The 13,024-nt window shown below is 40.3% G+C and overlaps 1 protein-coding gene across 1 annotated transcript in view; it reads left to right on the plus strand.

Moving 5' to 3' along the window:
- Nucleotides 1-13,024, plus strand: part of ppp1r37 (protein phosphatase 1, regulatory subunit 37) — a 57,299-nt gene that overhangs the window by 12,189 nt on the left and 32,086 nt on the right. The window contains exon 2 of the mRNA XM_050033265.1: nt 10,316-10,410. Within this exon, the coding sequence (XP_049889222.1) occupies nt 10,316-10,410 (95 nt within the window). The remainder of the gene's footprint in view (nt 1-10,315; nt 10,411-13,024) is intronic.

The following is a 13,024-nucleotide window of genomic DNA, read 5'->3' on the forward strand; positions in this document are numbered from 1 at the left end:
AACCGACTGGCTGTGCAGCCCACCCTCAGACTGGAATGGATTCAGTCAACAGGACAACAAATCACATCCAGTGCCAAGTATGTTGAAAAACACTTGAGCTGAAGTACAGTGGATTATTGAACACCTGGCCTCCATGTGTTGCTGAGTGCTCTGTGTCCAATCTTCTCGATTATAGCACCTTTTTTGAACAACTAGCTGGGAATAATTTCCTCTTGAAGCATGAACCTGTCAACACTGGTTTCCCTGTCTTAACCTTTCATTACAGATAAATGTCATGTCAGAGACCTCACACTGTCTAAGATTTAAAGTCAGGATGAAACAGCATTTCGAGAGTATCTAGCTACAGTATCGTGACGTATTTCTGAGTGCAAAAAGGATAGGCAGGCGGGATATTATGTTTGGAGGAATTTGATGTGATTGTTGACGTCATATTTTGTTTGACAGGAAATAACATGGATTTTGATTAAATGTTTGTCATATATTGTTAAATAGGTGCACAATATGCTGGGGATGTGAACTAAAAGGGTTAAAAGGGCATTTTTCATTCATCTTGACTTAAATCATTTAGCTTCCCCTCCTCAGTGTGCTAATCCTCCTACAGGATTGGTTGTCAGTTGTCGTCAGGTAGTATTAGCTGCTACATAACAATTGTCCAAGTATAAACTAGGTCAGTCAACAGGCTGACTACCTTTCCCGACCACAGTCCTCTCTCTTAGTTTGTTGTTACGAAACTTGGCGTTATTATGTGCTGGAACCCCTGCTGTCCATGTGGCTCCAGATGTGTGCAGACAGCAGGTCAGGTGTTTATCCGTAGTAGCTTGGCTGAGGTTGGTACGGTCTTCACCACATTCTCAGTCCCTGCCAGAGTTTTCCTTGAGCTCTCTGCAATCAGAGTATGTTGTATCATTCTTAACCAGCGAAACCAGACTGTGCAGTCGAGTGTAAACGGAAGAAAATCAAGACATTATGCAAGTCGTACATTTTCAATGGAACTCTCTCTTTGTGCCAAGTCTGTCTGTCTGTCTCTGCAAATAGTCTTCCTCTGCAGACATGCAAACACTTGCCTTTGCTTGTTTCCTCTATGTTATTTGAGTGAGGGGAGAAAGCGCATCACCTGTAGACTTTGTGTCTGCTCTTTGTTTCTTGTCAACTAGACAAATATAAGAGTAATGAAGGCATAAAGATGGTTAGGCTGAGGAGGATAAACAGACTGTGACGTGTGTAAATTGGGTCAGACTTCACTGGAATGCCTTCTCAACAACTATTTATCTGTGAGTGCAGTAAACATCACCTCTGAAAATGATAAATATTTTTGTTCAAATGTGGAGCAAGCTCTGGCTTTTGGATGATTTTATGTGTAGATGATGGTTGTCTAGCATGAGGCATGGGACGATATGAAAATTTCATGTCACAATTATCCTGGCCAGAGTAATAGCAGTTCATAACATTATCCCAGTAATCATTAAAATATTATTACACCCCCTAAAATGGTGCTAAAACATACTGAAATCATTTAACCTTAACAAATATGTATATTGCATCACAGAGAGGACATGCATCTTTTTCAGTAAACGTCCTTTTAAGTGAAAAACAAATAAGTCTTTTTCACCGTTGGTTTCCCAGCAGTCTCTTCAGAGCTCGACATTAAGCTTTTTTTTTTTTCTTTTATCCGAGATGGTCTCTTGTTTTTCCATTGCGCATCTGCCACACAGCCTCTGATTGGTCAACAGACTCATCATGGACAGCTAGTGGGGATGGCCAACAACAACAATAACTGTTTTCAACACAGGAAAATGGATAAATTATCACAGAAGTCATTCAGTGTCAGATTTATCATTGTGGGGTTATTTTAAGTCTCTAAAGACACCACAGTTCAAGGCAGAATTACGAAGCCTCAGAAGGGGATGGGATTGCACTTGAGCCCTCATTGGAAAAAGTGCTGGCTATCGTTAGCGCCTGGGCAAATGAAAGGAAAGAGGAAAATGAATATTTAACTTTTATAGTGGCCAGTATGTCAGATTTTTCTCATTGGTCCTGTTCAGCACTTGGTGGTGAGACAGACGTACGCAGAGTGCAGAGCCTAGTTGGAAAAGCTCCACTCCAGCGATACAGTACCCAGTTTGTTTTCAGATAACGTCACATTAGACATTACATTTATTTTTTACTTGCCCAGTTGGACAACTGCATGAGGGATTCCATAAGCCCAAACACAGAGTTTACTTGTTTTGCTCAAGGTTAATGTCGAGCTCAGTCTCGTTTGGTGTTGCTGAGTGTTTTTTATTTTGATCCTTGATAAAAATCATCCCATCCCTATTCAGTGTCTTCATATTACAGCACCTTCTGGGTAGGTTAGGTGCTAGCTCTTGTTCAGCGCCTTAGAAGACACTAATCACATGTTTTTACAGGCCCTAAAGGTTTGGCTGCAACATCAAATGCTTTCAAAGAACTTCATAAGAAAATAGTTGGGGCCCTTACATGCTCTGTGTTTGTTGGTGTTTTTCTAAAAGCAGTGGAAGGCTCCTTTCAAAAGTACGGAGAAGGGGAGGTGTCTGTGTTACTCACTTTCTTTGTAACTTTCCAGAACTAGCAATCTGATAGTCATGCTGCTTTTTGTAGAAACTGCCCAGGTGTAAATTTGTGTTTCCAGAAACTCTTCACACTCTTTTCAGTCCAACCCCAAACCCTTTTTTCTTTTTTAATAAGCCATTATACACACAGTTTTCAGTGATCTGTTTATATCGGTTTATTTTATAATGAGCAGCTTCTTGCTCTTCCTTCAGAGAAAGCCTCTCTGAAAAAGTGTAAATATTTACAGTGGAGCAAGAAATAAAAGGTTATGAGTCATATCTCATATCCAGCCTTTTATAGTGATGGTGACAGTTTAGGGAGCATTCATACACCAGTTCACTCATCTGTCCCAGTAAGACTATCACAAACTGAGTCTGGTGCTGAAGCCCACGCTCCCTCTCTGGGCACTCTGTGGGTTGATCTGTTCTGACCTTCTGTGGGCGGCAGTAGAGGCTTTGCCTGCAATAGTGTTATGATGCTGTGCACCTACAAAGGAGAAGTCTTATATTTTTAGCTGTTGCATTTAATGATGGTGCATCTTTTTAGATGAGTTGTTCCATACTTACATGGCTAGAGACTTGTTGGGCAGCATAAATTAAAAAATAAATAGAAATGACACTATAACCCCCAGTACAATGTGTGTTGTATCCAGATTGTATCTCGATATGGGTTAGGGGGTTAGGGTTAGGGGGTCAGGGTTTAACCTGATGACAATTACACCTGGTATTAATATGTGTGTCCAGTGTCCATATTGGGGATCTGATTGAGTTCTGATTGCCCTGCCCAGGACCAGTTGTAGCTGTTCTCTGCCATTTGCTTAGTTGCCTCATATATAGCTTGGTTGCAATATGAGTTGCCAAGCTTTACTCATATACCTCCATCAGACCAAATTGAAAGCAGACACTTGGTCTCATCTTGAGTCCATCCAGCAGTGTTTTGAATATCCATAATCTCTCCTGCCAGTAGTTTAGTTCGCAAACAGGCTACTACCTCACTGGTTTTAACAGTTGCACGTGATGATGTGTTCCAGCCCACGTAATTGTTGTATGTGGCTTGAAATTGCAGTTGAGTTCAAAGTGGTCACAGTGTATCCCTGACCACCACTGGAGGTTGTTTGGCCAATTCGATCACAATACATCCCAACTGCATTTTCAATGCATTTACCCCTTTACCCCAATTACAATCTGATCTCCCAAAAAATGCATTTTAATGCAAGTTGTAAAGGGTGTTTGTTTCACTTGAGTGAGTTGACATGAAGCATTGGTAGCATTATTGAAAGTAATTTAAAATGAGCAACTTATTAAATTAGTTCACAGCTCATTACCTCTGTTTTGTTTTACATTCATCAAGTAGTTATGTTTTCATTAGACAAATTCACATCCTTTTGTAAACAAAGAAAAATCACAGAATTGTGATGGCAACCCTTCTCTGTTAAGGCCCAGACAAACCAAACCGAAATCAAAGAACTAGTGGTGACAAAAGCCAACTGTTGCGTCGCATCACCCTGCCTGTGTTTTGGCCAAAGCGTTGCACATGAACACACTTCAAAGACTACATCTCATGACCAACCAGCATGTACGTTCTGCACCTGCATGAGAGGATATAACTCTCCATGAAGACAGACGGCGGTAGTCTGTATTAGTCATTCAAAAAGGTAAAGCAGAAGACCATCTTGATGCTGGTTAGGAGGTTAGCATATTGACAGCACAATCCAATGTAGAAAGAACAAAGGATATTTACCATACGATGAAAAGTGAACAGTAACACAAACCATCACTAAACGTTTCATATAAAGAAAAATAATCTTCCCAAATGTACCAAGTTTGTTTTGATCTCACTCCCGCTTGACTTTAGCCCTTTGTTTGCTTTTCTCACTTCTGTTTCTCTTCTCGTGTGCCAAGCTGAATTGCCAATCAGAATAATTACATTCGACAACAGGCTTGGCCATCTCCAGTGCCGATTCAACATGCGTAACTGACTGGAAAAAAACAACAAGGGCTGACTAGGGCCAACGGTGTGGGACATGCCACAAAGACTAGGGCTACAGACAATCACTGACGGCCAAACATTGACCGAATTTTAACAGGGTCTTTAGAAGCAGAGTACAAAATTAGCACCATCTACTATTCTTGTATTCTCTGTTCTTCTAAAATATAAAAGTGGCGGGTAGATTTGCTTCACTCACCAGTCAAAAAAAAAAAGGTAATCTATTGAGTGGCTGTTTAAATTTAAGTATTCACTAGCCATTTGGCCTGTGGACAAAAAAAGTTAATTTTGCACCCTGTTTACAAGTTAATGTGTGTTTTTACCAAAAAGTTTGTTGCTCAGCTCAAACATGGAGCAGTTTAGTGGTGAAATTAATGAATACAGTGATACTACTGTAGTTTAAGTTAAATATTGTAGTCTAAATTTTCATGCAGAGATCAACTCAAACCTCAGGTATGTTGTTTGACGTTACTGATGCCTGCCATAGCTGAAGTAAAATGACATGTTCATTTTTCACTGGAAACCTTGACCTTACCTTGTGCTTTATAGCTTTAGTGTAATTAAGGTGTGGAAGTGAAGTAGCCGGTTTCAGGTGACTGAATATCTGCCTTCATTCAGTGCCTAACTGTAAAAACAACTGTACAGTAAGTACAGCTCTCTCCTCTCGCCGTATGTGTCTGTACTTGTTGCAGCTCTGCTGGTTGTTCAGCCTAAGTAATTGATTTATAATTTATGGCAGGTATACCTCCCTTGTTGCCTGCAGTTTTTCTTCACCCCAAGATACCACTCTGACTGGCTGTGTACTGGAGCACAGATGCAACAGAGCCTTCATTTGTTAGGGTAGAGCTGAAACAGACACAGTTTACGGAGGAACTTCGGAAGGATAAATCTGGTTTCCTACATTCAGTATATTCATAATGCAGTATACGTTCAGAGGGGCATTACACAACAAACTAGATTATAACAAATTGATTTCCAGATCCCCTGTTATGAAGAACCAGCGGCATTTGATTGCACTGATTTGCTTTTGATGACCTTTAACCCCATCTATATCATGAAACGTATGTGAGGACTAGAGCTGAAGCGGTTTGTTGATTAATTGACTAGTCGTTGGTAATAAAATTAATCGTTAACTATTCTAATAATCGATAAATTGTTTCAGTCATTCATTTTCCAAGCAAACAGTTTCTTAAATGTGAGAATTTGTTGCTTTCCTTTGTCATTGATTGTTTAAATCACTAGTTAGCAGGCAATTTTAGTATATTATTATTATTTTTCTGACATTGTGTTTGAGTGACTAAACTCCAGCTTGCTGTTGATCCCACCATTTAAATTATCTGCTCCACTAAAGGCTAAATCTGCACCAGCAAGATCAAGGTCAAAAACTCATCATCATTCTTAACCATAAAGTCCACAGTGCTTAATTTACCTCTGTTGATCTGACTCAGCAAGCTAGATGCTGTTGTAGCAGTGCTTCTTTTTTCATTTTGTTCACTAGCTCAGCGATGGAAGCAGCAAGTGATTTAGTGTGTGTGTCGTTGCACTGTGGACGTCAGCCAACAACAATAACAAGAGGAAAAGGAGTGTGCTGCTTGTTTGTGGCATTAAGCAGATTCACCGAGTCAGAGCAGAGATGGATAAGTTCCCTTCACTCATTTGTCTATATCCTCATCATGCCTCTAATCTCAGCGGAAGGTGTTTATAAAGCAACTGCCCTTCCCTTTATGCTCTCTTCCCTCGGTGCCACATGAAGAGCAGGTTTGTCTATCGAAGGGATGGTCGGGGAAAATTGGATTTATGAAAGTGAGAGGATTTGCAGCTGAAGTCAGCTCCTAAACTGATTTGCTGTGATATATTCAGTGACCAGTGGTTTATTTTGGTAGTTAAATGTCTTTTCTCTCATGGGAAGAGGTGGATTTGGTGATTCTTTGCACAATCGCTGTGATCAGACTTCACCTCTACTTCCTCTTAATCCGGTTTTCGAAGATGTTGTTTGGAGCAGTCGTTTCCCCTCCCTCTCTCCTCGCTCTGCGTACCTCCTCATCGCCACTCCCTCCTCCATACATGTACCAGCAGCACTGGAGGGAGTGCAATAAAACAAAGACAAAGCAAGCTGAAATGCAGGCAACAGCTGTAGCTCAGCTCTTAATGATCCTGCAGGGCTAAAGCCCACATCTTCTATTTACCGCCAAGCATTTGACTCCTGAGTTGCTCTCTGTTACTGGTTTCCTTTTTTCCCCACTCTCATGTGCTTATAGTATATTTTTTGCTGAGGTTTCAGTCTAAGCCTCCTTACACTGCTTTTTTTTGCTTCTGAGCACAGTAGTGATAGATTAGACCATATAGACCATGTCCTATTTTTATTTAGCCTCTGTCTCTCTTACCTCCTCTTCTCCCTCTCTAATTAATGAGCAATGTGTTAAAATACTGTGTAGTAAGCATGCAGCCCTCCCCACCTCCGCCCCCCGCCCTTCCCTCAGGAAGTGTTTACACACACACTTGCTTCACAGCGACTCTGCACAATAACACTTTTCCAAGGACACAGTGTTCACTGGAACGCACACACTGTGCTGTACAAATTTACAAGACTGCACACTCACTTACTGGCAGAGTGGAGACATATAGGTTACATGCACAGCTCTGTGGCTGCGTACTTTTTGAAGATAATGCACGAATTCGGTTTAATTGAGCGGCACTTAATTACAACTGATTTTTCGGATATAGTAACTGCATTAGCTTCCAACAAAACCCTGGCAGCTGGTATGAATGTTGTAGAGTATTATCTCAAAACCACCACAGCAATTCATTAACTTTTTTTTTTTTTTGTAATTAAAGGACGACTTTACACCATGGATGCAGAGTAAAACGAGATGTACAACTTAAAAAACACCACACCCACCAAGCAGCTTCATTTCACATTGAAATTTCACTTCTTCTTCTTCTTCTCTGCTCTTTAACATGTCTAAAGCTTTGTGGAGTTGTCAGATGTATTATACTTTGATTCATGGTAATTCCATGACCATTTATGGCTAACTATACAAGGAGACATTAGGCTTGTGCTTGTGTGCACAATTTCACAGTGTCTGAAAGTTGAGAAAGAGAAACGTCCATATGTGCCTTTTATAAATCTGATGCAGAGTGGGTATGCATTTTTTCAGTTTTTCTCCACACAGAGAGAGAGCAGTACGCATATCCTCATCTGACCAGCTTTAGTGAGTTTTTATGTGTGTTCATTCAGTTTGTACCAGCTCCTGCTGCAGAACTCGACTGGTTTCCATTTGAGTGGCCATTTGGTCTCAAACAAGCAAAAGATGTGTTGTGGCTGTTCTTATTGTATTTATGTGGCTCTAACTCCTCTCCCTTTAATTAAGTTTCACACACACACACACACACACACACACGCCACCATTACCTTAGATTTACCGCAGTATCGTCTCTTGTAGTATTTTCAGCTGTGGTCTGAGGTTTGTTCGTTTCATTGAGACGGTGAATAACACATTTGGTCAGACTTGCATGGCTGCTCATGCCGGTTTTTGAACTGCGTCTTTGTCCCATCAGCAGGTTGTTCAGTCTGACCTGTGCTTGTACAAACATGTAGACATACAGACTCAACCATCCAAATCTATATGCTGAAACTATTTGTGTAGAAAGACATGGGCTAGGACAATATGTCTGTCTACTTAATCAATACTATGATAATACTTGGTTGCTAATTCAATATGTATCGTGTTTTTTAAGCCATACAATTCAATATTACGATGGACCATGGGAAAAAGTTGAACCATACATATCTAGAGACTATATCATGAGGCATATTTCTAAATATAAATATAACAACAATATCGACCAGTTCATCACCTACTGGCTTTTTCCTGCTCTAAGGTATCATTGTTGTTTCAGCCTATAAAAATCCACTGTTGGTGCTCTCCTCTTTTAATAACTGAAGTTCAGCTTGCGCAAACCCCAGCCACAGCAGCATAGGGTCTAATCTGTGTAATGGCAGCAACAGAAAGTTCTCTGATCCAGCAGGGAGTCGTGGCGGTCCAGGTTCAGACCCCCGGTGCTGGGGTTTACGCTTGCTTAATTCAAGTTGCAGTCTGCCCTCAGACTGTCCACCATTTTCTGCTTTCTCACTCAGGCTTTGTTTTTTTTTTTGTTTTTTTTTTAAATAGTACTGGCATCACATTTGTCTTAGATTACAACAATAAATTGTCTAAAAAGAAGCAATTGAATTTCAATTATATCGATTCAGACATTAAAAGATAAAATATTGTTGAAAAAAGCACAACACTTCTGTTAAACCTTTTTTTTCCACATGACAGAGTTTGTATTATTACTATTTGTACATTCCAGTAATGCTGGTTAGTCCAGTCTGCTCTGCCACCACCTTTTACAGATGGGGGTGTTGAACTTGTGTTAAAATAATGGAGGACGCTGTTGGAGACAAAGGGTAGAGGAGATGGAGGTGACTGAAAAGGGAAGGGGGTAAATTGTCACCTTGACAAGAGAAATCAAAATGCTGACTGCAGCAGAAAGTCAGATTCACACACAGCCCTGTGTGTACAGTAGTGTTAGTACACTAGAAGCATATGGACAGTTTCTGTGTGTATCAGCATTTACTCCCAAATCTGAATGTGTTGATTTGTCTGTATACAGTCTAAAATAAGTCTATTTGTATTAATATAATTTTATGTCCTGACCTTTCTGAATCATTTCATACCTGCACTGTTTTTCCATCTTTCCTCTTTGTTTCTGTCATTATTTTCTCTATCTTTGTTTCCCCAAGTGCCTCACTTCATTTCTCAGCAGAGTCTTTCAGCCAGAACAGTGGGTTTGAATGTTGCCCAGTCATCTGACTGGAGTTAGCCCCCGCAACAGTCTGGGAAGGCAGCAGCGGCTGACCCACACACACACACACCAAGAACAATACCTTCTTTTTGCTGACTTAAGTAGGGGAGCCCTTAAAGGGGGTTACAATTTCTGATCCTCTGTTTCAAGAGAGTGCTCCCCAAGGCAGAAACAGTTCACATTTTTTTAAAGAAGTGTATTCCAGCCCTGTACTTAATGATGTTTATGTTTGTAAGACTCATAGCTGTCAAGCAGAATTGGCATCAGGGCAGATCCTTAAAATTTGTTGCACTTACAACTGCAGAGCACACAAAATAAATAAGCATTTGTTTACCTACGTGCACCAGTAAGCCATATGAGCAAAGCCGCTTTGGACTGAAAATACTTTGCATGAATTTCAGGGTCATATCGCAACTGTGGTGTGTTTGAACTTCAGTGTTGCTGGAGATGAAGAAAAGCTGTCTAAATCCTGTCCCATCCTTCCTGACATATCCTACAAAATATTGTCAGAAACCATCAAAAGAAAGCCGTCATATAGTTAAACTGTCGAATGTAGTTTAATTGGATTACTAGCTTTAATGCATATAAGTGGGTGCTGTGCAGCTCTAATATAATATATATATATATATATATATATATATATATAATAGATAGACAATATCAAAGGATACAGGGAAAAACATTATCATTGGAACATACCTGGTGCCGTTTTTCCCACTCAGTCTGATTCTCGTGTGTGTGTGTGTGTGTGTGTGTGTGTGTGTGTGTGTGTGTGTGTGAGTGTGAGCGTGTGTTGTTTCCTCAAAGAAACAAAGCATTGAAAGCTTTCCTAACCTTCTTCATTTTCTGTTTTTTTTTTTTTCTACAGCTCAGAATGTGACGGTAGAGGAAATCCTCTCTTCCTACAAACAAGCCAATGTGACGGTAGAGGAAATCCTCTCTTCCTACAAACAAGCCTGTCAGAAACTCAACTGTAAACCCATACCCAAAGTGCTCAAACAGATACAGGTGAGACTGAACTTTACACTAAACACAGATAACAGACATATCAGCACCATCACACAAACACTCACCAACAGCTCTCTTAAACAGTTTCAGCACAAAACAGTATAATCTTCATGAAGGTTGGATAAATGCAGTACTGCTGTATTAGACTGCATTAGTTTTAGCAAGGTATACCTAATAAACTGGCAACTGAATGTAGGCTCTTTTACTACTTTTTGTCCTTTTCTCTCTCTTGTATTGTTTCGGCTGTTTTGTAGCTCGATATGTCTGCTGTTGAGAAAGGAAAATATTCATCTCCCCCATGGGGAAATGCTGACAACAATGTCAGAGAAAAGGTGATGAATGAGAAGGGCTGTTTCTACTTGATATTACGTTATTTGCCACCTCTAGTGCGACGTCATAATCTCCTCTTAAATCCCTTGGCAGAGTGGAAAGCCATCACAGCCCAGAGCCTGCTGAGCTCCTGCTTTTTACCCCTTTTCACTCCAATTTGATGTGGCCTATCCCCCCGTCCTGCAGCCCTTGTCACTGCAAACGCTGCTGTCGTGTAGCTGCCAGCCGCTGCTTTTTGATGTCGGAAGCTTCAACAGGAGAGAATAATGTAGTCAAACGTTTGTGCTAACCTCCGCAGGTCTGCTGATACACCAGTCACAAGGACAGGATCCCTCAACAGCTTCCCACTCAGAAAAAGACAAAAGCAAATTGTTTAGCAGAAATGACAAAAACTTTGTTCCTCAAATTTTTACATTTTGTAATTTTTTTATAGTGTGTGTTATGTGGATTTTGGACTGGTGGTCAGCAAGTAACAAGTAATTTGAACACATCAACTTGAGCTTTAGAAATTTGATGTGCATTTTCAGGCATTTTATAGATGAAGCAATTAGACAATGATTCAAGAAATGTATTTACAAATTAATTGATAAACATAATTATTGTTAGATGTCGCCTCAACATATAAAAATCTCAATAGACTGAATCACCATGATGTTGCTAGCAGTAACCCTCGTTTCCCAGTAGGCAACTGGCAGTTGATTTCAGTTGCACAGATATGTGAAATCAGCAAACTTGTTTATTTCTGTTTTTATTTTCAGCCCTAATTGTAGCGTTTGAAGATATATAGTCAAACAGGGTGGTCCGAACTATCTGATGTTGCCTTGCTAGCGTCTTTTCACTGCTTTACCTTACACACTAACCAATCGAGGCAGCAATGACCAGCAACTTCCTTGTTCTGTGAAAAAAAAGTCTTGTCTTGTCAGTGGAGTCAGGTGGCTTTGAGATAACAGCTTTAGTTCCCTCTCGAAGGGCTGTCTGACGCCAGGGTAAATCAGTGAAAATATTCTAAATATAGTGTACACTTAACCTAATGTTTATTTTCACCTTTTTTTAAACACTAAAAACTAACCAATTGAGGCAGCATTTGCTCAGTGCCGTTTCATTTCATGTATGTGACGCAGGGGTTTTCCACCCAAAAGTTATTTTAAATGAACATTGTGATTCGGTCTGTTTGGCCATACATTACAACATTCATAAGAACAGGTCTATATAGTTAGTGTAGTGATTTAATAAAGAAAATATGTTCTATGATCATGAAACATAAAGTTTTTAACATGTCAAGCTATTTGTCTATAAACAAAGAAATTAGAACATTTGAAGCAACACCTCTGCCCTTAGTCTTTCCAAAATAAAACAAGTTTCTGTGAGTATGGGTGTACATTTTCTGTAAACTGAGCCTGACCCAGCCCCCAGGTAGTGCCCCAGTCTCACAATACAAAAGTCAATACAGAGAATAAACACTTAGCTTGTTTTGACGACGCTAGAGACACAGTGGTGAGCTGCTCACATCAAGTGCACTGACTGATAACTTGGCTGTAGATTGTTGTGGCAATATTGCTTCCTCTTGATTCAAGAGCCGGCAGAGGCTGTAACAAGAGTGTGGGAGTGTATATGCTGTTCAAGTTCAAAACTGCTGGGGTACAATAACTACATATATCACAAGGCTATACAACATATTAGAAACTAGTCTAGTGGAGGCTGCACAGGAGCTGGACAAGCGGGCTGGGAACAGTTAGGAAGTCCTGGTAGCTCCACCCAAACGTTGTTTGTAATTGTGAAGGTTCCTGTTCGTGAGGTAGAAAAAAGTTCCAAGAATTACATCCTAAACCTTTTCTTCTGTTGAGGAGAACACTTCAAAAGCCTATTAATGTGGTTTGAGGACACGGCATGATGCACTATGGCATGACTCTGGACAAGTGCTATGATCGTATCCAGTAGAGGTGGGCCTTTTTCCTTTTTTAGCAAGTGTGGTTGTTACTCCCAACAGGCAGACGAGTGTTCCGTGTCTTTTTTTTTTCCTGCCTTCTCTTGTGGGTTTGCCAGCACAGTCATGTGTCTCATAATCCCTCTGCATAAGCAGTTCTTCAAATCCAGTGGGGGAAGCCTCGGGGCTGTTTGTTTTTATATTTCTGACAACCTCGTGCCTTTGTATGTGAATCACTGCATGTGCTTGGTCTGTGGTGCGATTTTCAATATGTTCAGATGTTTTCTCATTCTTAGTTTTTTCTACTGAATTTGTCACAAAGGGGAATGCGACTGAATGGGCAGAGGAAATCATAAAGGC

Source organism: Epinephelus moara, chromosome 2 (assembly GCF_006386435.1).
Source record: "Epinephelus moara isolate mb chromosome 2, YSFRI_EMoa_1.0, whole genome shotgun sequence".
Lineage (NCBI taxonomy): Eukaryota > Metazoa > Chordata > Actinopteri > Perciformes > Serranidae > Epinephelus > Epinephelus moara.